At 39.3% G+C, this 27941-nt stretch overlaps 1 protein-coding gene across 2 annotated transcripts in view; it reads right to left on the bottom strand.

The window, feature by feature from the left end:
* Window positions 1-27941, bottom strand: part of LOC149473762 (alpha-aspartyl dipeptidase) — a 57413-nt gene that overhangs the window by 28826 nt on the left and 646 nt on the right. The window contains exons 2-4 of one of the 2 annotated variants that reach the window (XM_089670604.1): window positions 16451-16598; window positions 16091-16179; window positions 3706-3780 (exon numbers count right to left, since the gene is read on the bottom strand). In XM_089670604.1, coding sequence (XP_089526730.1) covers window positions 3706-3780; window positions 16091-16179; window positions 16451-16554 — 268 coding nt within the window. In that variant the 5' untranslated portion in view covers window positions 16555-16598. The remainder of the gene's footprint in view (window positions 1-3705; window positions 3781-16090; window positions 16180-16450; window positions 16599-27941) is intronic. The other variant, XM_089670610.1, reaches the window with a different exon arrangement.

Consider the following 27941-nt stretch of genomic DNA (forward strand, 5'->3'; position numbering starts at 1 on the left):
ACGTACTTGCTCCAGCATCAGCTGTTCTGTTTCGGCTTTCTGTTAGTAACAAAAGTGGACTGCACTTGTGCACGTGTGTCGACGTGGCTGCTTGTAGTTTCCACCAAAGATGTATGTGAAAGGATGATAATGCAGGAGCACAACTGACAGCTGTCACCCCATCACAGGAAGCTAAGCATGTAACTTAATTGCAGGATCACCAGCTAAACTGGGAACAACTTTTGGAATTACATATAGCATGTTTAAAAGGGGTATTAATTCTAAGACCAAAAATGTAATATATTGCAGCTTACTAATTATTAGATGCAGTGTCTACATTTGTTTTCCATTTTTTGACTTTTTTCTATCTGTTTTCACCTGGTGATCTGGCCAGTATTATACTTACTGTATTAGGGTGCCCCAACTCTGGATGAAGGAGCACAGGGGTACCTTTGGAACAGCAATGTCAATTTGGGGGGAGGGGATTATCAAATGTACTGGCATATTTAGATACACTAAACAAATTGAAGCCAAACTCCAGCTCAAAACAGAGTTAAACAAGCAGTTTCTGCAAATATGTTTTTTTTTCTTTTGGAATAAAGGTTTTACATGAATAAATAAAACCGGATTGCAAGCACCCCTGTCAGTAGTAAATATTTTGTCTCAACACTGTTTACTGATACAATTGTGGGACAGCGTATTCTATTGAAAAACTTACTGACTGGATCACCAGGTAAAAATAAAGGAAAAAAAGCCTAAAATAAAAACTAATACAACCACCACATCTAGTAAGCTACAATATAATAAATGTTTGCTTTTGGCTTTAATACCACTTTAAGCTTATTGGAGATTTTGTGATAATGTTTACATCTATTTTAATCATTTATCCTTAAAGTGATATTAAACCTTTTTTTTACTTTAGTTAAGGAAACCCAAACTTACAAAATATGTACAATCTTCTTCCTGGAACATGTGCCTTTCTTTGTTGTCTGGCCAGGCCCTTAATTACGGCCCCTGTCTCCCTGTTTGCATGTGTCCCCTGTAGTTAGCCGGCTGCTAAGCAGACAACTGTGAATACATGCAGTGTTTGTCCATTCAAACCATGGCCCTGCTCCCTCCTCCAGCAAAGAAGGAAGATCCTGCAAGAGACAGTACAGTTTAAACCTCTAATCCGCCTTCCTCCTGCAGGAGAGACCACTGCTTTCTTCTTATCTGCCTCCATTCAGGTGCCAGAGTGGTGAGCAGCTTTTGGACATTTTTGCTGTATAGAACTTTGCTTCTACCTATTGCACCCTATCACTGTTAATTGTTTGGGACACTTTTCAAAGATAATTTACCCTGTGGACTCCATATTTAGAGGGTGCCACCACTATCAGACTGTGTGCATATTCCCCACTGGCCAGTGGTTAGCTAGCGTCTATAAATATATATATATATATATATATATATATATATATATATATATATATAAATAGAAATTAGGTCTCAGTAGCTAGCCATATATCTGTCACTTTAGTTTGGAGAAATAAACCAAACAAAGAAAAGCTATGCACTAACCCAAATACATATCAAAAACCATATATATTATGTTGTAGCTCCTCACTGCTGTGTGTTCAAACACCAATAGAAATCAATATGGAAAAAGTGTTACACAACTAAAATGTGTATAATCCAATATAAAAGCTGCAACAAAAATATTTTAAATAAAAAAGACAAACGCATGTAAATGCATAAAACACAATTAGTGAAATAACTGATGATATAAATAAATAAAGTGCAGTGAATAAGCCAATATAAAATGTGCAAAAAAAAAAATGGCAAATGCATGTAAGCGCATAAAACACAATTACTGATATAAGTTATAATATAAATAGGTAAAGTAAAAAGAATCCCAACCTCCTTTGTATATACAGAGCTTAATAATTTATATTCCCCCTTTAAACTTCATAAATACTATAAAAAATGCATTACACATTAAACTAATATAAACAAGTGCAAAATACAAAAATTCATAAAAAGTCCCAAAATCTCCAGTGCGAAAATGTCTTTCTTCAAAATATCGTGTTTTATGGCATGCATATGTCATGAGTGCTCAATATAAAGTTGGTGATGTGCTCCACCAGAGTGAACCATCACCTTCCAATGCTGCCACTTACCTCAGGATTTGACCCACAAAAAAGGTAAGGTCAAACACGCTTCCCAACACTCCAATTCCTCCAATTCACTTGTAATAGGCAAGTGTCACTTTAAGACCATAGACTCCAGCCAAATCAATGTGAAAAATAAAACATAAAAGATCCCATGATGCAGTATCAGAGTAACTTGATATTGTTTATTAAAGGAAGATTAAAAATACTTACACGTATGGTGCACTTGTAACATCCAGTGCAATAGATTGATCGCTTGTTTACACTTCTATTTCAATAGTATATTGCCCCCTTAAGGATGCATAGGTCCTATGATTAAGTCATTGATCACGTGACGAAATGTGTCAGAAGAGGGGGCCACTAAACGTCATTACACCCAGAAGTGTGTGTTCGGCCATTATAGACACTACTCCAGAGATATGCATCCTTAAGTCCTCGGTCACACTGGGTGCGGCTAGGCATGCGATTTGCATGCCATACAACTTGACAACTCGTCATGGCAAGTTGTACCCTATTGTGCGCAATTACAGCAGTCATATCGGTGCGGTTCCTACATGGTCAGAGCCGCACCGATTTCTAAATTAGTGCATGCACTACTTTTGATGCAATTTGCATAGACATAGGTGTCAGATGTCTTGCAAATCGCACCTCAAATCGGCATGTCATCATGCTTCACTGTAAGACGCACAATTTCAAAGTCGGGATCAGTGTGACCAGGGTGTAAGGGAGCAATATACTATTGGAATGGAAACAAGCGAGAAATCTGGAATGTTGGGATATTTTGGGACTTTTTATGAATTTGGTATTTTACATTTGTTTATATTAGCTTAATGTGTATGCATTTGCAAGCGTTTTTTATAGTATTTATGAAGTTTATAATATGAATTATTAAGCTTTGTATATACAAGGGATGTTGGGATTCATCTCACTTTATATATTTATATCATCAGTTATATCACTAATTGTGTTTTATGCGTTTGCCACTTTTTATTTAAAAACATATCATTTTTGCACATTTTATAATGGGTTATTCATTGCACTTTATCTATTCATATCATCAGTTATATCACTAATTGTGTTTTTTGCATTTACATGCATTTGTCTTATTAGTTTGAATAAATATTTGCTTTGTTGACTGCTCTTATTGTAATTTGTAGTATTGTTCTGCAATCACCCATTACATTTTTGGTAAGGCCCTTCACTGATAATAAAAAAAGTACAAACGTCAACACTATTAACCTCACTACTAGTGTATTGTGTTGTGTCACTGTTATTGAACCACTGTATTTTGTAAGTTTTAATAAAGCCCAATGATTGCCATTGATGTGTCAGTGTGTTGTCAGGTTCAGTTACATGTTGGGTCATTATTGGAAACAGTAGAAGAACCTATCATTTACCAGGAGCTTCTGCGGGAAAGGGTGCTACACAGTAGTAAATGAATTATGCACTGTAACAGGACTGTACTGCAAATTGAACTTACCAATAAGTATAGCTTTTGATTTCTGGTGTTGATTTTTTTTTCTGTACTGAATGGATACATAATGTACTGTAACTGTACTTTACTGCAAATGGTACTTACCAATAAATATAGCTTCTGATTTCTGCACCGCCTCTACAGGATCCACTGCCTCATGTATGCTGTCTAGGCCATAACCTGAAAACATATTGAGGTTTTTAACAAACGTGTGAATAACGCCAAGACATCTGACAATGGTGACTATGCAATGCTCTAAAAAAAAATGTGAAGATTATTTTAAAAGAACCATATTTTTGCCTTATTAACCCCTTATCTACCAACATAGGTTTATAAACAGCAGGGTAAACTTGGGGTTAAATCAAGCTCAAGGCAACTGTGAGCTTGCCATCAATTTTTACAGCCAGCTTAGAAATTTTTGAAGGTGTGTCCCCAGCTGGAGGGCCTGCAGTGGTTTTGGATTCTCCCATTCCTCCATGTTAATTTTCTTTCCACAGTGAGAGCAGGAGGTGATTGGGGAACATCCTTCCCGTGATCCCCCTGCAGAACTAATGAACTATGTATTACATGTATTACATCACTTCTGGGTGCAGAGCAGGACTAATGAATGGTGCAACAAATGTATTTTGTATTATGTCACCCTCAAGTTCACAGTTGTTATTTGCCAGTTACTGTAGCCCGGGATGCAGCTCATCAAGCACAATATACACTGCTCAAAAAAAATTAAAAAGAACACTTTGAAAACACATCAGATCTCAATGGGGAAAAATATCATGTTGGATATCTATACTATGTCCTGGGTAATGTGTTAGGAACGTAAGAATACCCCATCGTTTGAATGTAGTCCTCTGTAGGTTGATAATTTTGGGGGCCATTCGATGGTATCAATTCCTTCATCCTCCAGGAACTGCCTGCATATTCTCGCCACATAAGGCTGGGCATTATCGTGCACCAGAAGGAACCCAGGACCCACTGCACCAGTGTAGGGTCTGACAATGGGTCCAAGGATTTCATCCCGATACCCAATGGCAGTCAGGGTACCACTGTCTAGCCCAGGGGTGGGCAAACTTTTTGACTTGAGGGCCGCAATGGGTTCATATATTGGACCCGGGGGCCGGACCAAGAGTAGATGAATGATGTGTATGTGTCATCCATAGTAAGTATAGTAATATTCCCCCATAGTAAGCATAGTAATTAATCCCCCATATAGTAATTTATCCCCCATAGTAATTCATCCCCCATAGTAATTCATCCCCCATATAGTAATTCATCCCCCATATAGTAATTCATCCCCCATAGTAATTCATCCCCCATATAGTAATTCATCCCCCATAGTAATTCATCCCCCCATAGTAATTCATCCCCCCTATAGTAATTCATCCCCCCTATAGTAATTCATCCCCCCTATAGTAATTCATCCCCCCTATAGTAATTCATCCCCCCTATAGTAATTCATCCCCCATAGTAATTCATCCCCCATATAGTAATTCATCCCCCATATAGTAATTCATCCCCCATAGTAATTCATCCCCCATATAGTAATTCATCCCCCATATAGTAATTCATCCCCCATAGTAATTCATCCCCCATATAGTAATTCATCCCCCATAGTAATTCATCCCCCATAGTAAATTCATCCCCCATAGTAATTCATCCCCCCTATAGTAATTCATTCCCCATATTAATTCATCCCCCATATTAAGTCCCCAAGTCCCCCCTGTGTCAATTCACTTACCTTTGCTCCCCGCGTTCCTCTCGCCGTGTTCCCGCACCGTTCCGGTGTAGCATGAAAATCTGTCTCCTATGAGGATCTGTCCCCCTCGACGTATCTGCGCATGTGCCAGTTTCAGGCATTAGCAGCCGATCGGCGATCTCCGGCACATGCCCAGATACGTCGAGGGGGACAGATCCTCATAGGAGACAGATTTTCATGCTACACCGGTCTTCAGGGCAGACTGTGAGAGGAGCCTAGCGGGAGCTAGGATTAAAAGGTGCGCCGGGCCGTATACGGCCCGCGAGCCGTAGTTTTCCCATTGCTGGTCTAGCCTGTAGAGGTTTGTGTGTCCCTCCATGGATATGCCTGCCCAGACTATCACTGACCCACCACCAAAACGGTCATGCTGAACAATTTTACAGGCAGCATAACATTTTCCATGACTTCTCCAGACCCTTTCACATGTGCTCAGGGTGAACCTGCTCTCATCTGTGAAAATCACAGGGTGCCAGTGGTGGATCTGCCAATTCTGGTGTTCAATGGCAAATGCCAATTGAGCTCTATGGTGCCGGGCAGTAAGCACAGGGCCCAGTCGAGGACATCGGGCCCTCAGGCCACCCACATGAAGACTGTTTATGATTGTTTGATCAGAGACATTCACACCAGTGGTCTGGTGTAGATCATTTTGTAGGGCTCTGGCAGTGCTCATCGTGTTCCTCCTTACACAAAGGAGCAGATACCGATCCTGCTGATGGGTTAAAGGACCTTTTATGGCCCTCTCCAGCTCTCCTAGAGTAACTGCCGGTCTCCTAGAATCTCCTCCATGCTCTTAAGACTATGCTGGGAGACACAGTAAACCTTCTGGCAATGGCACATATTGATGTGCCATACTGGAGGAGTTGGACTGCCTGTGCAACCTCTGTAGGGTCCAGGTATCACCTCATGCTACCAGTAGTGACACTGACCCTAGCCTAATGCAAAACTAGTGAAAAACAGTCAGAAAAGATGAGTAAAGAAAAAATTTCAGTGGCCCCCCCCCCCATTCCTGGTTTGGGGGGTCGTCTTATGGTTGCCCATCTATTGCACCTTTTGTTAATTTCATTAACACCAAAGCAGCTGAAACTGATTAACAACCCCCTCTGCTACTTAACTGACCAGATCAATATCCCAATAGTTTAACTAACTTGATGCTATACTCTGATTAAGAAGTGTTCCTTTAATTTTTTTTTGAGCAGTGTACATTTCATTCGCACACACCAATACAACCTAGCAATCCTAGATTCATCTATAACGGGGAAGTCTATGTCATTCAAAGCATTCATAAAATAAAATGTAGTACTAATAAAATATAACAAGTTTTCAAAGTTCTATAGTCTAGTATCCTTGTTTGTCATTCATATATTATGGCAATTGTTACAAGACATTTTCAGCAACAAAGTAATATCTGTTCTACGATCATGTTATGGATTAAAAAAAAAAGTGTAAAAAATATATATATTAAATAATTTTTTTTTAAAGCATCCCCATCACCCATGCACACACTCCAATGCAAATGCCCAGTGTACGGCAAGCAGGTGTATATAAACGTTAATTGTGTCACACATGTGAGATACCTCCATGAACATCAGGATAGAAGGAATAAATCTAGGGCCATAATTTACAGTTAACTCTAAAATGATAATCTGTAAAATCTTTTAAAATGTTGCCTATGGACAATTTTGAATTCCATAGTTCTTTGTAATTTCATGGGCATGTGCAATTTTAAGGCTTGACATGTTTGGTACCCATTTATGCAATACACCCCAATGTATTAAATTTTAACAAAAAATTGGGGATAAAATTGTGCTTGTTTGTACAAAAATTCATTTTATCTTATTTTTTCCTGAAAATATGAATTTGATAAATAGCTGTGCAGATATCGTGTGACAGAAAAAATAGCAACTACCACCATTTTACTCTCTAGAGTCTCTGCTTTTGGAAAATATATAATTATTTGACGGTAATAGGAAAGTAAATGTTTAAAGTACTTGCTAGTAAAATATTGTAGATTTTAATGTGTGTAAAAAATTTTAATAATGCTCCAGTAAAAAAAAGTGGTTAAAAGCTAGGTTCACCCTTGAAAAAAAAAGTAAATGCACAAGTTTTTGCAGGGGAAAAAAAAAGTGCATTCATTATTTATTTTGCAGGAGCCTGCAAACATTGCACCCATGATCAGTGGATCGCGGGTGAAATGTCAGGCTACTGCAAACTCTTCCACCAGTTATCTGCCTATACCTCTGTATGAGTTTTCAGTTGGAGAGCTGAGGGAAGATTCAACAAGTGTGGTGAGTACCGCACTCATAGTCCATTGAGAACTACAGGTGAAACTCGAAAAATTAGAATATCGTGCAAAAGTTCACTTATTTCAGTAATGCAACTTAAAAGGTGAAACTAATATATGAGATAGACTCATTACATGCAAAGCAAGATAGTTCAAGCTGTGATTTGTCATAATTGTGATGATTATGGCTTACAGCTCATGAAAACCCCAAATCCACAATCTCAGAAAATTAGAATATTACATGCAATCAATAAAACAAGGATTGTACATAGAACAATATCGGACCACTGAAAAGTATAAGCATGCATATGTACTCAGTACTTAGTTTGGGCCCCTTTTGCAGCAATTACTGCCTCAATGCGGCGTGGCATGGAAGCCATCAGCCTGTGGCACTGCTGAGGTGTTATGGAAGACCAGGATGCTTCAATAGCAGCCTTCAGCTCTTCTGCATTGTTCGGCCTCATGTCCCTCATCTTTCTCTTGGCAATGCCCCATAGATTCTCTATAGGGTTCAGGTCAGGTGAGTTTGCTGGCCAATCAAGCACAGTAATCCCACGGTCATTGAACCAGGTTTTGGTGCTTTTGGCAGTGTGGACAGGTGCCAAGTCCTGCTGGAAAATGAAGTCAGCATCCCCATAAAGCTCGTCTGCGGAAGGAAGCATGAAGTGCTCCAAAATCTCCTGGTAGATGGCTGCGTTGACCCTGGACTTAATGAAGCACAGTGGACCAACACCAACAGATGACATGGCTCCCCAAATCAACACAGACTGTGGAAACGTCACACTGGACTTCAAGCATCTTGCAGTGTGTGCCTCTCCATTCTTCCTCCATACTCTGGGTCCTTGGTTTCCAAATGAGATGCAAAAGTTGCTCTCATCAGAAAAGAGGACTTTGGACCACTGAGCAACAGACCAGGTCTGTTTTTCTTTAGCCCAGATGAGACGCTTCTGATGTTTTTTGTTGTTCAGGAGCGGCTTGACAAGAGAAATACGACATTTGAAGCCCATGTCCAGGATCCGTCTGTGTGTGGTGGCTCTTGATGCACTGACTCCAGCCTCAGTCCACTCCTTATGAAAGTCCCCAACACTTTTGAATGGCCTTTTCCTGACAATCTTTTCCAGGCTGCGGTCATCCCTGCTGCTTGTGTACCTTTTTCTTCTACACTTTTCCCTTCCACATAACTTTCTATTAATGTGCTTTGATACAGCACTTTGGGAACATCCAACTTCTTTTGCAGTTACCTTTTGAGGCTTTCCCTCTTTATGGAGGGTGTCAATGGTGGTTTTCTGCACAACTGTCAGGTCAGCAGTCTTTCCCATGATTGTTATTCCTACAGAACCAGACTGAGAGACCATTTAAAGGCTCAGGAACCCTTTGCAGATGTTATGGCTTAATTAGCTGATTAGAGTGGGACACTTTGAGCCTAGAATATTGCACCTTTTCACAATATTCTAATTTTCTGAGATTGTGGATTTGGGGTTTTCATAAGCTGTAAGCCATAATCATCACAATTATGACAAATCACGACTTGAACTATCTTGCTTTGCATGTATCTCATATATTAGTTTCACCTTTTAAGTAAGCATTACTGAAATAAATAAACTTTTGCACGATATTCTAATTTTTTGAGTTTCAACTGTACAAGTTTGTCTGCTGTGGTGGCAGGCAGAACTTGTAATTCATTCATTCACAGATCCCTGTGGTTTGAGGGTGGGAGGGGAAAGGCATTTCAACCACCTAAATACAGGTGCAACATGTAACATGTTGCAAAAGGTAAACTTAGCCTTTGGGTGAAAAATAACACTATGCATGTTTTTTTCACAGCCCCAACAAAGGCATGTGTTGTCATGTAATGTATGTAAAGGTAATGTGGTATTAAACCCAAAGCCAAATATATAAAATATTTCAGCTTAACAATCCGTAAATCTGGTGGCTGCATTCGTTTTCTTATTTTCACACTAGGAATCACACAGGAACGTGATCGCACTGTTGATTCTGTGTGATGAAATTTTCAGCCCACTCATTTGAATGGGCTGAAATCGCACTGGTTATCACCAAAAGTAGTGCAAGCACTACTTTTAGAAATGCACTGCAACTGGATCATATGGTAGTGAGGTATCACATGATCCAGTGCAGGCAAACACACTGCGTTTGCGATCTACGTTTGGGGTGTCATTAGAAATCTACTGACAGTTGCAGCAGATCATACACCCTGTGTGCATCGAATGCGGTACGGGAAATGGGGACAGAAATAATAAAAAAAAACAAAACACAGGTTTCCACCACCTGGTTCAGGTGTGAACCAGTAGTTAGGCATTTTCCCTTTTTTTCACCTTGTGATCCACTCAGTAAGACACTTCCTGTCTTAGAGTGTCTACAATCTGGATGAAGGAGCAACAGAGACACCTTTGGACAGCATGCATAAAAGTGGCCACCCGCCCAAGTCTATAACTGGCTTATGAAGCAAGGACACATAAACAGGCATCACATAGTGAAAAAAAGGGGGAGAGAACAATGTTCTTGGACAACTTGCCAGCCAGCTTGCTAACAACCGAATTAACCTGTCTAACAGTATGCGTTTATAACAGGGGTTTAGTTAGCACACATTTGCAAATACATACGTAAGCCACAGAGCCACGACACGGCACCCTGATCATCTGTGGTCCTAACTCTAAAATTTATGAGTCCCCATAGTAGAGGCACATGCATTTAATGGATAGATCAAGGGCAGGTGGACCTGAGGGAGCCACCCCTCTTAAAGGCAAAGGAGTGCACTGGACCCCAGCATGTAGCACAATGGCAACCAGGGCCCTAGTGCACCCACGTACCAAAAACTCAAACATGCATAAAAGTGGCCACCCGCCCAAGTCTATAACTGGCTTATGAAGCAAGGACACATAAACAGGCATCACATAGTGAAAAAAAGGGGGAGAGAACAATGTTCTTGGACAACTTGCCAGCCAGCTTGCTAACAACCGAATTAACCTGTCTAACAGTATGCGTTTATAACAGGGGTTTAGTTAGCACACATTTGCAAATACATACGTAAGCCACAGAGCCACGACACGGCACCCTGATCATCTGTGGTCCTAACTCTAAAATTTATGAGTCCCCATAGTAGAGGCACATGCATTTAATGGATAGATCAAGGGCAGGTGGACCTGAGGGAGCCACCCCTCTTAAAGGCAAAGGAGTGCACTGGACCCCAGCATGTAGCACAATGGCAACCAGGGCCCTAGTGCACCCACGTACCAAAAACTCAAACATGCATAAAAGTGGCCACCCGCCCAAGTCTATAACTGGCTTATGAAGCAAGGACACATAAACAGGCATCACATAGTGAAAAAAAGGGGGAGAGAACAATGTTCTTGGACAACTTGCCAGCCAGCTTGCTAACAACCGAATTAACCTGTCTAACAGTATGCGTTTATAACAGGGGTTTAGTTAGCACACATTTGCAAATACATACGTAAGCCACAGAGCCACGACACGGCACCCTGATCATCTGTGGTCCTAACTCTAAAATTTATGAGTCCCCATAGTAGAGGCACATGCATTTAATGGATAGTGAGTAGTGAGGTATCACGTGATCCAGTGCAGGCAAACACACTGCGTTTGCGATCTACGTTTGGGGTGTCATTAGAAATCTACTGACAGTTGCAGCAGATCATACACCCTGTGTGCATCGAATGCGGTACGGGAAATGGGGACAGAAATAATAAAAAAAAACAAAAACACAGGTTTCCACCACCTGGTTCAGGTGTGAACCAGTAGTTAGGCATTTTCCCTTTTTTTCACCTTGTGATCCACTCAGTAAGACACTTCCTGTCTTAGAGTGTCTACAATCTGGATGAAGGAGCAACAGAGACACCTTTGGACAGCAGCATTGAAAGTTGGTGAAGGGTAGAAGTGCTAGCAGGTTTAGATACATTAACAAATTGAAGCTGAACTCCAGCTAACATATTACTGTATAAGTACTTTCACCAACAGTTTTTTCCCCATTTTGAATAAAGGTTTTACAGAAATGAATAAAAGCTGATCATTGTAAGCATCCCTGATAGTGATTGTAACAGCGTATACCCAGAGACTGACGCGAGCCTCCATTTTGTTAAGAGTTCTCCATGTTCCCCCCTCATTCTCCCCCTTCCTCTCTGTTCAGCCACAGTGACATCTGGTTATGGGTCACTGGCAGGCTAGAGCCAGCAGGGAGCCCAGAGCTATAAAACCTCTCTCTGAGCCAGGGCCTCCCTGTCCAAACCTGTAAAATGTAACACCTCGTATAAGATAAGGCAAGCTTTCCTAGGAGTTCAAAGAACCTTCCAAGGAAACACGACCAGATAACCTTTGTTAAAATCCATTTTTCCCCTAATGTCTCATATCTTGGAATATGAGAGACTTACATAAAAACCAGACATATCGTCAGATTGGCTAAGAGAAGACAAACAATTTGATGGGTCACTTGCCTTATCTCGAATACATAGGAAAGCCGAAAAATAGATCTCGTGAACCGTTCAGTGTATAATTTCATAATTCATATCTAATCAATCCTCAGACGTGTCTGCATAATAATCTACCCGCGGGTGGAATGTCACTTGTGCAGATGGAAAGTTATGGGCCGAAATATGAGCTAAGGGAGATTTTGGCTCTAGTTGAGGTATCCGCCCATACCTACACGCCCTAAACGGGGTATTGGTCCTTGACTTCAGAGACACCTCCTGCTGGGGAACTACAAAATAGGCTGTCAGGCCTAAGAGAAAAGAGTTGAAGATGTCTCCCATTTTAACATCAGTACCACCTGGGGAGACCCGTGCCCTTTCGCTCTGAAACTTGGATCTGCTAACCCAGGACTTTGGCAAGTACCTTAACCCTTTCACCTCTCTCTGATATCTCTTTGCTGTACTGTTAGTCTCTGTATATATATATATATATATATATATATATATATATATATATATATATATATATATATCTTAGTTACATCTTTTTATTGCACCCGTTTGACCTTTTAGTAATAAATCTTTCCTTCTGAAAGTGTTGAACTGTTTCTATAGCGCTTTATTGCAATTTACGAATTCCTGCCTCTAAGGAGAATGCTACTGTGTTTGTTTAACTCTCTGCATAATCGACCTGCAGTGTCCGTATTATGCAGATGATTATCTCAACCATTATAGTGTTTTAGCTGATATTGCCGAGTTACCTCTTTCTCTGTACAAAAAGGAGGTGGTGGCAGTGTGAAGGGTTAATTGCGTAATTAACCTGACCGAGTAACAATCGCTCAGGCTGCCGGTACATCGATTGTGATCCAATTTGATGGAAAATCGTTGTGCAGGGTGCAGCTGGGTGTGGCATTGTTACGCACGTGACATCGCGGTTTTAGATCGGCTAGTCCTTCGGTCACGAGTTTGGTGAGAAGGTCAGGGGTCTGACGCCGCGATTGTGACATTGATAAATGGTTTACCTTAACCCTCTAACTGCAACATTTGCAGGACAGGTTGTTCTGTTGAAAGACTACAGACAATGGGGATTATTTACTAAAACTGGAGAGTGCAAAATCTGGTGCAGCTCTGCAAAGAAACCAATAAGCTTCCAGGTTCAAAGCTTAACTGAACAAGATGAAGTTAGAAGCTGATTGGCTACCATGCACAGAAGCAACAGAGTCTGAGTGCACCAGTTTTAGTAAATCTCCCCCTAACTGGCCAGATCACCAGGTGAAAATAAAGAAAAAAATCCTAAAAAAGAAACTAACGCAGCCATCACATCTAAGAATTGGAAAGTTGCAATATGAGAAATGATTACTTTTGGGTTTAAAGCGGAGCTCCAGTCCCCCTAATAAATGTTTGGTAAAAGATCCACGATGACCTTTCAAATAGCATTAACAATTGGAATAATTCAATAGTAAAAGCATTGTAATTACTTAGTAATTATTAAAAATTTACCATGATCTCGGAAGCAGGCAGGTGCCATGATGGCTGTGGGCATCTGAAGCCCGGAGGTATTTATTTCCGTGAATCTGAACTGCTGGCTATCCCAGCATGCACCACTCATTCTTGCCTTTAAGTGCAGCAGAACCACTTTAATAAATACCAAATATAGGAATACTCACATGTAACAGTAGTAAAACAGGCTTGTATTGAGTACAATTTCCAAGAAGTTGAGGAACGGCTGTGTTCCGGCTTCGGACAGCTGCGTCTGCACCCAGGAGTAACGTGGTGACAGGAGGTAGAAGCAGGCTGGCATGTGTAACCTCACTAAGATGGCGTCTGGAATGCACGTTGAGGCGCGAAAAAAACATTCCCCCTCTGGGCGATCTATGTAAATTGCAAGGATTTTAACAAACAAACTCTGCAATGCTGAAGAAACAGCTGCTTGTTTGTCTGTGTCCAAGTACTAAGAATCTGTATGGGAGTGACTTTATAATTATCAATCAGCTGCTGCACCAGCAGGGCTCTAATGAGAAAATTGGCAAGGTCTGCATCCCTTTTAGATGCGATTTCCCATAGGGAGTATCTCACCAAAACTTACTAGGGGTGTTCAAGTTAAGCCGGGTCTCTTGAGTTTATATAATAAAAAAAACAAATTTCAAGGAACGGAAACTGCATTTATTTTTCAACATACTCCCGATACATTTATACACTTATCCCAGCATTTAACTGAAGCCTGGAAAGCTTCGGCATAGAAAAATTTGTCAGTACACCTGAACCATCCTAGGACAGCCTGCTTCACTTTGTAATGATTGTGTTCACCATTCCCACAGTAAGATTTGTGTCTTGTTCAATTTCACGACAGGTTATGTGTCAATTATCCAGGATCAGGCATTCCACGTGCTGAATGTTCACAGGAATGACTGCTGTGGTCTGAGAACCACCCTGGCTGGGATCATCAGTGACGGACGTAAGCCCATCTTTGAAACGTTTACACCATTCAAATGTCTTACTGCGGCTGAGATACAAATCTGATTTGTATCTAATTGCAGACATCTGGGAAAATCAATAAGCCAATCACTCAAGCAAAAAATGACATTTTCAGGGGTTCTGTATACCATCTCTATATAGAACACCTCCAGGTAGAGATAGGCATTGCATTGGACAGAAAATTACAGCACTGCAGTTTGAAAAGGAAAGGTAATTTTTAATAACATTCAATTACAATATGACTTGAGTGGCAATTGTATACACTATATTATAATTTTTTTTATTAGCTAATTTTTTTACCCTTTAAGTGGAGTATTAATGTGCTAGCAGGCAATTTTGCTTTCTCTACATTTTTTAAAAAAATTTATAGACAGAGTATTAATCTGTAAAATACTGTGGTGGCTTTAGTAAATCCAGGATGTGACAAATATCATCTTACATCTGCAAACAAGTAGAGTTTCAAGAGCAATGGGTAAGCATGCCAACAGGGGACAGTCCACTATTCTCTGCAGTTCTGGTGGGAGGTTTCTAGAACTGTCAGAAATGGACTGTTACCAAAGAAGGCAATAATTAGAAGTTCTTGGGCAGCCAGGAAAAGATCAAGTAAGACTTTAAATCTATGCTCAGTTTAATGGCCAATACATGATGTTCCCCAAACACACGTATGGCCTACTTCAGACTTTCGGCACCAGGCACATCAGAAACAAAAATTTCAAAATGCAGGGAACTAGTACCACCCTGGCATTATGCACTGCAGAGGGTGGGTGGAAACACAGTAGTAGCCAAAATGGGGAGAGGAGGAAGCAAGACCATAGAAAACAGTTCGCTGAGAGGCAAAGTTAGCTGTCAATCAGGCAGCTGGATGGATCCTGACAATATTGTCAGGATCCTGCCAGAGCCTGGAGTGGCTCCGGTCTATCAGCTGACAGCAGGCAATAGCTCACTATCAGCTGACTCTGGGTCACAGGAGAACAAAAGTAAGTGCACTCCTGTGACCCAAAAGAGAAGTATAGCCAAAAAAGCTTTGGCAATACTGCCCTTTTATTGTCTCTTCGATATGATTAGGTATTCAGGAGTGAACACAACTTCCCCTTTTTATTAACTAAGTGACCATTTACTAAGCAAGGTGGACATACATTTTTCAAAGTGAACCCAATGTCTGGCAAAAATAAAAGGATTTGGAAGATGCCTCTTGTACAGAAATATCACATGAATGTAATCAAAATAAACAATTACAAACAAATCAAAACAATTGCATAAACAATCAAAACAAAAACATTACCAATGAATGTAATCAAAACATAAACAGGATTATTTTAGAACAATGAGCTAACATTGAATAGATATCTTCATTGTTGTGCTTTGTATTTTATTTTTATTAGCAAGCAAAAGAACATGTACTCATCATAGATCTTTCGCTTGCTAAAGTAACTGTTGGGAACACATTTCCTGTTTTTCTCAGCTGTCAGAGAGAATGTAAAACTTGTGATTTTTACAGTTTTCAAGCCAAACAAGAGTGGATAAAACCCTGTCATTGACACTTACCTAGGCTCTCAAATTTCTGCCTGGCGGTCCTGGCATAGTCATCTCTGTCATGAAGCGCATAAGGCACAAACAGGACACGTTTCACTTGTCTAAAAAGAAAAGAAAAATAAAAACATCAGAAGTTGTGCACATTAAGAACTGCTTGGCTTGAAATGTGAGATCACAACAAAGCATTGTATATATAACTTTTCGGTATCAAACGCCTGATTTTCAAATCATTCCCATACTCAGTAGCAATAATTGTGTTGATGTTTATTACAAAACAATTTAAGAATGAGTGACTAGACTGGTTATGAAAGACAAAAATGACAGAACCCAAGCCAGCAGTAACAATCACAAGCCATTAATGCATTCACTTACACCCCTAAAAACTTTTGTATATGCTCTTGGCAGTGTTCCAGATATCCCCCGCCATGAAGCGTCGAGTTAGAAATAAGCAGCAGATGCCGATTGAGTGTCATCATTAATGATGGTGTTCAGCCTGAACAGTTGCAGAGGGTATACGCTGCTGAGAGAGGAGTAAGAGAAGAAAAGTTGTGTGACTCATATCATAGCACTTGCTGAGATCAGCATGTCCTATCATCTATACTACAAGAACAAAGTTTCTTCCTTATTGTACTGGTTCCTCAACAGATTATGCTGAGCTAAGAATTATATCTCACAGTCTAAAGGTTAGATACTGCCATGCTACACTGCATTGCACAAAATGTATTCATAACCTTGAAATATATTTGGAGAATAATGATCACCCATAAACTGTATCTATGCAGAACACCTATTTGAATGGTTTGAAAAAGGTCAGATGGATGCTTTGTGTTTGTAAAGTGAAAGATCATTGCACTTTAAATGTAAACTCCAGTCAGAGCTTAAAGTACAACTAAAGGCAAACTTTTTTTTTTCCTTTTGGATAGAATAAGGGAGGGTTACAACCCCTCTCAGTTTTGTTTGCCATCTCTGCCCTAATGAGGAGATTTACATGTTCCTGTGCGTTAGCCAAAATAAGAAGTGAAAGGAAATCCCTCCAAAGTCAAAGAATCTGGGAGTGTCACCATAACTAGTGTCCCCATAGGAAGATTTCCCCTCTATTACTGTTCTGGTGTCAACCCAAAATTTGTGATTTTCATTTACTTTCAATGATAATGGTAAACAGGACAAATGGAGAAGGTGAATCTCCCTAACAGTGGCAGAGACAACAATAAAAACCTAATAATAAAACCTGTTCTAATACCTCTACACTCTACCAAAAACTAAACCCTTTAGCTGGCAACACTGATCATTGTGTTCTGCCGGCACGGAAGTATAATGGCCAGTATGAAACTTACAACACAGAAAACAGTGCACATTACATAATCCTGACTACTATACTCTCTACAATGGCCTGTTTGGTACATTTCTTACTGTTTTATCCTACATAATAAAGTGGTTCTAAAGGGAAAAAATTTTTTACCTTAATGAATTCCCTGCACTAGGGTAAAAATGTTGCAATATTTGTGCTGGAATACAGTATTCATGTATTTCGTGCAACAACTACATCATTATTCAGTAGAGATATATTCTTTAACCAGTAGATGGCAGTGTTTATAAGTTTGAAGCTGCAAATATAGTAAACTCTATAGTTTTTCTCTGAATAAAGTTACCTATTTCATTGTTGCAGTGAAGCAGAAAAACACATGTAGACTGTGCTTGTCCGTTCTGTAGGGCTAACAAATTAACAGTTTGTTTCAACCCCTAAATACCTACCTTACTTGATCCATCTGCAAGCAGATTCCTATGGTGGAACACTGTGAAGAGGAGGAGCCCAGACTACCAGTGGGGGACCCCAGAAGAGAAAGATTGGGGTTGCTCTGTGCAATACCATTGTGCAGAGCAGGTAAGTATGACATGTTTATTGTTTCACTTTATATAACCCCCCCTCCCCCCCAAAAAAACAAACAAAACAACTTAGGTTTGCAACCATCTTAAGTGTAAGAAAAGCCTAACAATAACTATTCTTAAAAATGTTCCCTCCCACATCCATCTACCTATTCTGCATACCTGTATGACAAAAATCTGTGTACTTTCCCATTTTAAATTCCAGTATCTATACCATAGATTTTAGATGCTATAACTTTCACACAAACCAATCAATATGCAGTTATTGGTATTTTTTTACCAAAGACGTAGCAAAATACATTTTGACCTAAATTTATGCCGAAATTTGAGTTTATTGGATATATTTTATGACAGAAATGAGAAAATATTGTTTTTTGTTCAAAACGTTCGGTCTTTTTATGTGTATAGCGCAAAAAATAAAAAACGTACAGGCGATCAAATACCACCAAAAGAAAGCGCAATTCATGGGAAAAAAATTCCAATACCTGTAAATTAATTATATGGTAAAAAATGCACAAAAGTGAGTGCTAATTGGCAAGCTGCTGTATCATCGAAAAGGCATCAAAGAACCTTCTGAGACCAAAGACAAAATAGGGTGCAGCGCTAAATAACGTAAATATCTGAGCACAATAAAATGCAATAAATTAAAATAAAATGCAATGTCATGAATCAATGATATGACTGTCAATAATCATATAGTGAAAATAGTGCCACTGTTAGTGATAAACTAATAAATATAAATAAAATTGTGTAAAGTGACATAATGTGAATAATCATCTATTAAGGTGATCCAAGGTGCTATTAAAATGACAAAGTCCTTGTTTAATCAATAGACATGAAGTCTCAGATGAGGCTGATCCTCTAGAAATCTTCTGGTGATAATAAAATTACGCACTCACCAGAATAGAATAGCTATAAAATCAGACTAAGATAGCATAGCGCATTCTAGAATGTTTATTAGAACTATTTAAAATTGCGATGACAATAAAAGAGCGTAAGACACTAACATAAAGGAGGGTGAAGTCATGATGGTAAAATATGGAATGCATATTAGCTATTATCTATAAAACAATTAATGTCAAACTCACAATTTTAAATAGTTCTTATAAACATTTTAGAATACGCTATCTTAGTCTGATTTCTGGCTATTCTATTCTATAACATAATTCATATACTGCTTTTTCTGTTGGGTTTTTGCTCTTTTTCTTTTGTGAATGTATAAGCAGGTCTTCATTTATCTACATGAAACTGTGCCATACAGATTTTGGGTGGTGATAATGGCACAAATCTGTTTTATAATTATATATATTCATTTTTATCTATTTTATTTATATTTTATGTTATCTTGTAATTTTTATCTTGCTAGTTTTTACAGACCATGTGTTTATATATTTATATCTTTCATTGTTCATTTATTTGTACATAAATCATTATTTATCTTAGCATGTTGTGTGATACTTACCTATTTAACACTGAACACCATTATGCACATTGGAGCACTAATGGCTCCATGGGTATACTTATAATAATAAGCAATAATAATATCCTTGGTAACCTGAATACAAAGATTTAGTTAATATACATATCAGACCTGGGATACTGCGCATGCGCAGGTTCATCAACATTGTGGGTTGAGATAAACTCAGTATCATGTATACTGATGTTTTGATAGTTAGCAATACTTGCAATCAGTACATTGCCGCTATTAACGGGTAGTAAAAACATTTTTGTTGTTTGTCTTCCTTTCCCTGGTGATCGCAGTGTTAAATGCATGGTAAGGCATCAGGAAAATGGCCCCGGGGTGTGTACGCATCCTGCATTTTCATACACGGAGCGCGAATCCACAACAAAATGGCGCCAGTGCACGGCGCACATGCAAAGTAACCATTAGCATGGCGGCGGTCATACCGCGCATGCGCCAAATAGCCAGCAAAATGGAGGATGCGATGCACACGAACACCATTTACTGCTATATAAAGGACACGTCAGACGTTGGACGCATGCAGGCATACCAGGGTGGATAAAAATCAATGATTTAAAAAAAAAAAAAACAAAAAAAAACGGATTTTTTTTTATTTAAATCGGATTTTTTTATTTAAGTTGGATTTTTTTTAATAAAATGCTTTTTGAGGAAAATATATTACCATCCAAAGGTTATTCCATCATGAAATAAAGATTAGTTTTTTAATTATGTAGAATAAGGCTGTATATGTTTAATTTTTTGGGTAAATAAATTCCTTTAATCCATTCACAATGTCATGCTCTTCCAGAGGTTTTTGTAAGATTATTGGGCAGTTTCTCTGCCTACAAGATATTATCACAGATGCTTGGTTTACTTTTGCAGTTCTCAAAACTGAGTTTGACTCAGCGGAGATCACATGCCTCTTCTTCACAGCAAAAATGTTATAACATGAACAGAGTTAAGAAAAAGACCTTAATCCTAACTTCTACAAACCTATGAATACAGAATCAACCCCTTCAGTGCTAAGTTTCAAGAAGTTCAGTGAATAGAATAGAAACAATATTTTTCTGATTGTTTGGAGTGGAATAGATCTGCACAAGAAGAAAGTCAAACTAAGTGTGAGGAGGAAGGGGCTGACAGTCTAAGTTTCTTAAAATATATATATTTTGTTTAGCTAAATTAGTTAACAAACATGGATGTTTGTTTAAGCAAATAACATATGCTGGAATGTTATTGTTTCAGTTGAATAAATCTATTTAAATTGTTATTAAGGTAATGATTATTTTTCTCCTTCCTAAGTACAACAGAAAAGTTGTCCAAATATGAATGATTAACCTATTAAACTGGGGATAAAAAAAACTAATATGAAAAGTTATTCTAAAAATCTTCATCTACTTGCATATTAAAGTTATACCAGCAAGAATTAGTCTTTATGTAGAAAACTAGGATTTAAATCAAGCCTTACTGACTAGTGATTTAAATCGTGATTTAAATTGTGATTTAAATCAGTTTGATTTAAATCAAATCCACCCTGAGGCATACCCCCTATGACTATGTGCTAGAGCACAAAACGCATCAGAGAGGAGCCACAGCATCCTGACGTCACACTGCCGAGGCCCTTGCTGGTCTGGCGGCCATCTTTAATTCCAGTACATGGTCAGTTTTCTGTGATTTTACTCTGTTTCATTCCTGTGTTTTGGATTAATAAATACCCTGAAGCAATATCACACTATTCTGGCATCCTTTCTTGGGGCACTTGTTGAGCCTTACCACCCACAGAGCCTATCTTGAGAAGAGGTGTGAGGAGCTGTATTTCTACTGATGACCCAGAGGGAAGTCCTTACCAGGGTATAGATGTCTACAGGATGATCCAGCTAGCCCATTGAGATATTAATGTTCTCAAATGTGCAACATTATTTTTTTTACTAATAATGGCAGCGATCAGCGACTTATAGCGGGACTGTGGCGGGCATTCTGACACTGGGGGGAACTGACTTGGTGTCACTGACATCCCCAGCGACACCAATACAGTGATGAGTGCTAAAAAAAAAAAAATGCACTGACACTGTACTAATGGCACTGGGCAGGAAGGAGTTAACATGAGGGGGGATCAAAGGGTTAACTGTGTGCTGGGAGTTTTACTGGGGGGGCAGTGTGTTGCTGCTTCATTGTAAGCACACTGCTCTAGATGGCTGTGCTGTGTTGTAAGGAAAGTCCCACGCCAAAATTAAAAAAAAAAATAAAAAAAAAAAAAAAAACAGCCCTTAGGTCTGCTATAGATTTTGGGGGAACACCAGACTAAAATTAACCACTTAAGGACCGCCCTATAGCAGAAATACTGCTACAGGGCGGCCCCTGTGCGCAAAATCACATATATGAACGTAATTTTTAATTTCCCTTCTAGCGTTGCCATTTGCGGCCACGGATGTCAATCACCGGGTCCTAGCTGGTGATTACTCACTGATGCCCGCTGATTACTAGCGATCACCGACAGGGAGGAGGGCTGCTTTGTTTACCAAAAGTCCAACTCCCTGTCAATTTGGGCACACTGCTTTGGATGGCTCAGCAGAGCCATCCAGAGCAGCATGTTTACAGTGAAGCACACCCCCCACCCCCTAGTAAAACACTCCCATCACACAGTTAACCCTTTGATCGCCCTTCTTGTTAACCCCTTCCTGCCCAGTGCCATTAGTACAGTGTCAGTGCTTTTTTTTTAGCACTGATCATTGTATTGGTGTCACTGGGGATATCAGTGACACCAAGTCAGTTCCCCCCTAGTGTCAGAATGGCCGCCGTAGTCCCGCTATAAGTCACTGATCGCTGCCATAAGTCGCTGATTGCCGCCATTATTAGTATAAAAAAAAAATCCAGTATCTATACCGCCATTTTTAAATGCTATAACTTTCACGTAAACCAATTAATTTACTTGTATTGGTTTTTTTTTTTTTTTAGCAAAGACATGTCGCAGAATACATTTTGGCCTAAATTTATGATGAAATTTGATTTTTAAATTTTTTTACTGGACATGTTTAATATCATTAAGTCCAAAATATTGCTTTTTTTTCAAAATTGTCGGTCTTTTTTTTAGCACCTCAAGAAATGTAGCCGTCAGAAAGTAAAGGCTGTGTATATTCCAGTATCTATACCATAAATTTTAGATGCTATAACTTTCACACAAACCAATCAATATGCAGTTATTGGGATTTTTCTTACCAAAGACAAGTAGCAAAATACATTTTGGCCTAAATTTATTACGAAATTTGAGTTTATTGGATATTTTTATGACAGAAATTAGAAAATATTGTTTTTTTTTCAAAATGTTCAGTCTTTTTATGTGTATAGAGGAAAAAATTAAAAATGCACAGGCGATCAAATACCACCAAAAGAAAGCTCAATTTGTGGGAAAAAAAGGACGTACATTTGGGTGCAGCGTTGCATGACTGCGCAATTATCAGTCAAATTAACGCAGCCCTGTAACGCAAACCACTTCTTTAACTGCTTCCTGACCGGCCTATAGCAGAAATACTGCTACAGGGCGGCACGGGTGCACAAAATCACGTACATATACGTGATTCGTGCTCCAGTGGTTTTCACGCCCCTCCTAGATAGTGCCAGATTGCCCGTCAGTACACCAGTCATCATATTTAACCCCTTGATTGCCAGGAACACGCTCATATACAATAAACCTCCATTGCTAGTATAGTGTCTGAACGGATTAATATCTTTGATCAGATCAGCACTATACCAGCGTTCACATTAGTATAATGTCCCCAAAAACACAGCATTAGCGGGATCAGCCCCAGCACCTGCATTTAGCCCCTACGCTTACCACCCCTTCTCCCCCAGCAAGTGCAGTGTCAGTAGGTCACTGTCACTTGATACATTGCACACAAAACCGCAGTGTTCGCAGAATGAGGCCTGATCTCAGCTAGCACTTGCCGGTAAATTGTGCTGGCTCTCTTATGCAGCAGAGTGCCAGTACTAGTGCCGCTCTAACTTTTGGTGAACTGATGAGCACCAGAAGCCTAGTACATCCTGGTCTTTCACATACCAGCACTACAGTATCACTTGGTGACGTGACGAGTCCCATAAGTGCAGTACAAGTTGGTGCGGTGGCGAGCATTGTCTCGCACCCACCGAGAATTTGCACACAGGCCCGTAGAGCCCCTAGTATCCTTCCGGATGTGCTTGCAAATCCCAGTTAGCAGCCCACAATTCTGCAGCACCCATACTGCTCAACCTGGAATTCACGTGAAAACAGCAAATTTAACTACTCCCCTTGATTTTTTGGAGCTGTTTTTCACAGAACTGTATGCATTGATTGTGGATCAAAGCAATTTATATGCACAACAATTTATCGCCGCCAACCCAAATTCAAACCTTGTCAGACCATTCGCATGGAAACCTATTACTGTTTCCGAATTTAATTTTTTTTGGGCCTAACCCTCAACATGGGCATTACTAAAAAAAATGAATTGCAGTTGTATTGGTCCACAGACCTGATTCATCATATGCCTGTGTCCTCTGCTGCCATGGCAGGCATAGATATGAGGGTATAATGTGTTTTATGCATTTCAACAACACATTCTGTTGTCCTGGGGGTGACAATGAATTTGACCGGCTCCACAAAAATCTGTGTTGATGAGTCCCTCATTAATTTTTCTGGCTGCCTTGCATTCAAACAATTTCTCCCCAGCAAGCGTGCCAGATATGGGGTCAAGATGTAGAAGACCTGTGAGAGGGCAACAGGCTATACATATAAGTTCTGGATTTACGAGGGAAAAGATAGTCACTTGGAGCCCCCCCGGATGCCCAGACCACATGGGGAGAAGTGGCAAGATAGTTTTAATTTTTATTTAAGCGTGCTACTATTTAGACATTTGTACAATCTTGGAATTGGCACATGTGGCACAGTGCGATCAGCATTAGAAGTGGGTGGATGCAGGGCGGTATATTCTAATGGTGGGCATACCACACACTTTTTTTGGCAGAGATATATTCTCTTTTTCCATTCAGCCCACAGGCTGCATAAAAAAAAAACAAAAAACAAAAAAAAAAAACATAGCATATATACCAAACAAGGACCAGCGACGTACTGGTACATCACTGGACTCTGAATGGGTATACCTGGATGCTGCCTATAGGTGCAGGCATCATCCTGGTATCGTTTTTTTCAGCCGACGATCAGCTTTCATGTAAAAGAAATCCTAGTGACTAATTAGCTGCAGGATTGCTATTACAAGCAGCAGAAGACAATGCCCCCCACCCCCGCTGCCTTCTCGGGCAGTCCCGTGCCATCGGGGGAACCAGAGAATGCAGCCGGTGTTTCTGCTGATTGGAGACCAGAATGGTGCGAATCATCTCTATAGTCTAAGAAATCAGAAGCTACGAGCATTTCATCACTTCAGTTTCGCAGGATATAAACAGCATCATTTGTAAATTGGGAAAGCATCTGATCACACCGATTTTGGTGAGATAATGTAAGGTCAGAGGAGATATCTAGAGTCTGATAGACCCCAGATTTCTCAAAAAAACAATATCTGACAATGCCCATTGAAGTTATAGGGGATATGCAGTTTGTCGCCATTACACGGAGCATGCACAGTTTTAAAGCATGTCACTTCTGGTATCTATTTACTTGGCATACCATCATCTTTTATATTTTACCAAATAATTGGCCAATATATTGTGTTTTCTGCATTAAAAGTAAAAAAATTATTTTTTTTAAAAAAATTTGAGTTTGAAAAATCACTGCGCGAGTACTATGTGACATAGAAAATTGCAGCACTCACCATTTTATTCACTAGGGTGTCTGCTTTAAAATAAAATATTTAATGTTTGGGGGTTCAAAGTAATTTCCTAGCAAAAAATACATATTTTTTTTACCACAAGTTTTTGGAAAACAACACTTTTTTTTTTATTTTTCCTACACAAAATTGTCACTTATATGATTTATTGCTCACACATGCCATGGTTATATGTGGAATTACTCCCCAAAATACATTCTGCTTCTTCTCCTGAGTATGGGGGTACCACATGAGAGACTTTTTGGCAGTCTAGCCAAGTAAAGGACCCCAAAATCCAATAAGCACCTTCAGGCTTTTACAGAGCTCTGCTTCCTCATTATACTTCCTGACTACCTATCACAGTTTCGGAGGCCCTGAAATGCCAGGATAGCACCAAACCCTCCTAAATGACCCCTTTTTGGAAAGTAGACACCCCAAGGAATTTGATAAGAAGCATGGTGAGTATTTTGCAGATCTCGTTTGTTGCCACAAGTGTTTGGAAAATGAAGAAAGAAAATACAAACTTTCTTTTTCTTTTTTTATATTTCAAAACCTTGTGAGAAAAAATTAGATATGCAAAATACTCACCATGCCTCTTTATAAATTCCTTTGGGTGTCTACTTTCCAGAAAGGAGTCATTTGGGATGGGGGGGGGGGGGGGTTGGTGCTATCCTGGCATTTCAGGGTCTCTGAAACTGTGATAAGTATTGAGGAAGTGTAATGAGGAAGTTACACACCTTCAGGCTTTCAAAGTGGTCATTGGATTTCAGGCTCCTTCTATGTGGCTAGGCTCTCATGTGGTATCTTCATACTCAGTAGAAGTAGCAGAATGCATTTTGGGGTGTAATTCCACATATACCCATGGCTTGTTTGAGAGATTTATAATTTGAATGACAACTTTGTGTAAAAAAAATTAATAAAATGTTTTTGTCATTTTCCAAAAACTTGTGGGAAAAAAATAAATCTTCCATGGACTCAAGATGCCTCTCAGCAGATAGCTTAGGGTGTCTACTTTCCGAAAAGGGGTCAATTGGGGGTGTTTGTATTGTCCTAGCATTTTAGCACAAGAAATGTGATGAACAGTCAGAAAGTAAAAGCTGTGTAAATTCCATTAGCTATGCCATAGCTTTTAGACGCTATAACTTTCACACAAAGCAATAAATATACACTTATTAGGATTTTTTAACCAAAAACATGTAGCAGAATACATTTTGGCCTAAATTCATGATGAAATTTGAGTTTTTTGGACATTCTTTATGACAAATGAGAAAATGTCGTTTTTTTTCAAAAATTTTTTTTTGTCAAATTTTGTTTATAACGCCAAAAATAAAAAGTGCACAGGTGATCAAATACCACCGAAAGAAAGCTCTATTTGTGTGAAAAAAGGCGTAAATTTCTTTTATGTACCGTACTGCATGACCATGCAATTGTTAAACTAATGCAGCGCAGTATAGCAAAAAAATGGTGTCAATTTCATTTATGTACCGTATTGCGCAATTGTCAGTTAAACTAGCGCAGCGCTGTATAGCAAACAAATGTCGTAAATTGCAGTATCTATACAATAGTTTGTAGATGCTATAACTTTCACACAAACCAATCAATATACACTTACTGAGATTTTTTTTTACCAAAAACATGCAGAATACATTTTGTCCTAACTCTATAACTAACTTTGAATTTACTATATGTTTTTATAGCCGAAAGTAAAAAACTATCATTTTTCTTCAAAATTTTTGGTCATTTTTGTTTATAGCACAAAAATTAAAAAGCACACAGGTGATCAAATACCACCAAAACAACTCTATTTGTGTGAAAAAAAAACAAAAAAAAACTTACATTTTGTTTGGGTGCAGCATTGCATGACTGCGCAATTATCAGTTCAAATAGTGCAGCGCTGATTAGCAAAAAGAGGCCTGGTCATTAAGGGGAGTAAATCCTCAGGATGGCAAGTGGTTAAAAAAAAAAAAAAAAGGCGTGCGGGTTCCTTCACAATCCTGAGGGATTTTGGGTCTGGTATGGATCTGGGGGGGATCTCACGCCGTTTTTTTTTTTCAATTTTGGCATGGGGTTCCCTTTAAAATTCCAACTAGATCCCTAAGGGTTGGAGAGACCCCCTCGCTGCCTTTGAATAAATATTGCATCTTTTTTTACTTTTTGTTCTGTTTGTGAATTGGATTTAATAGCTTACTGCATTTTTTTTGCGATATTTACGGACACATTTTTAATTTTGCATTAAACACTGCAGATTCGTTATTTATTTTTGTGAATTGGACATTTTGTTCCCACGTGATCATTTATGCAAATGAGTCATGTGACAGTGTTATCACATGTGGTAACCTTTAGTGATTTGCCCTTCCTGTGGCATCGATTCACCCAAAGCTCTTTAGACCTCTTGGTTTGGGGGTCTAAAGGTCTGGTAAGGAGACATTTGTTTATGTTGGTGAAAAAGCACAGGGATCATCACAAAGGATTGCTGGCACTTGTTATCCACTTGTATGGGACTTTTTACATAAAGTGCGATCACCACATTCTCTGTATTAAGGTATGCAGCTCCCCTCCCATATACTTACCTGAATCTGATCTCAATCCAGCCATGTGCACAAAAGCAGCAGCTCTCTCTGTCCTCATTGGAGAGAGGCAGCAGTAGAAGCCATTGGCCCCTGCTGCTGTCAATTACAGCCAGTGAGGCGGGGAGGGCTGCACTCTGTGCGTCAATGGACACACAGAGTGT

This window comes from Staurois parvus, unplaced genomic scaffold (assembly GCF_062004578.1).
Source record: "Staurois parvus isolate SC_StPar_1 unplaced genomic scaffold, SC_StPar_1.0 ptg000011l, whole genome shotgun sequence".
NCBI classification, from domain to species: Eukaryota; Metazoa; Chordata; class Amphibia; order Anura; family Ranidae; genus Staurois; species Staurois parvus.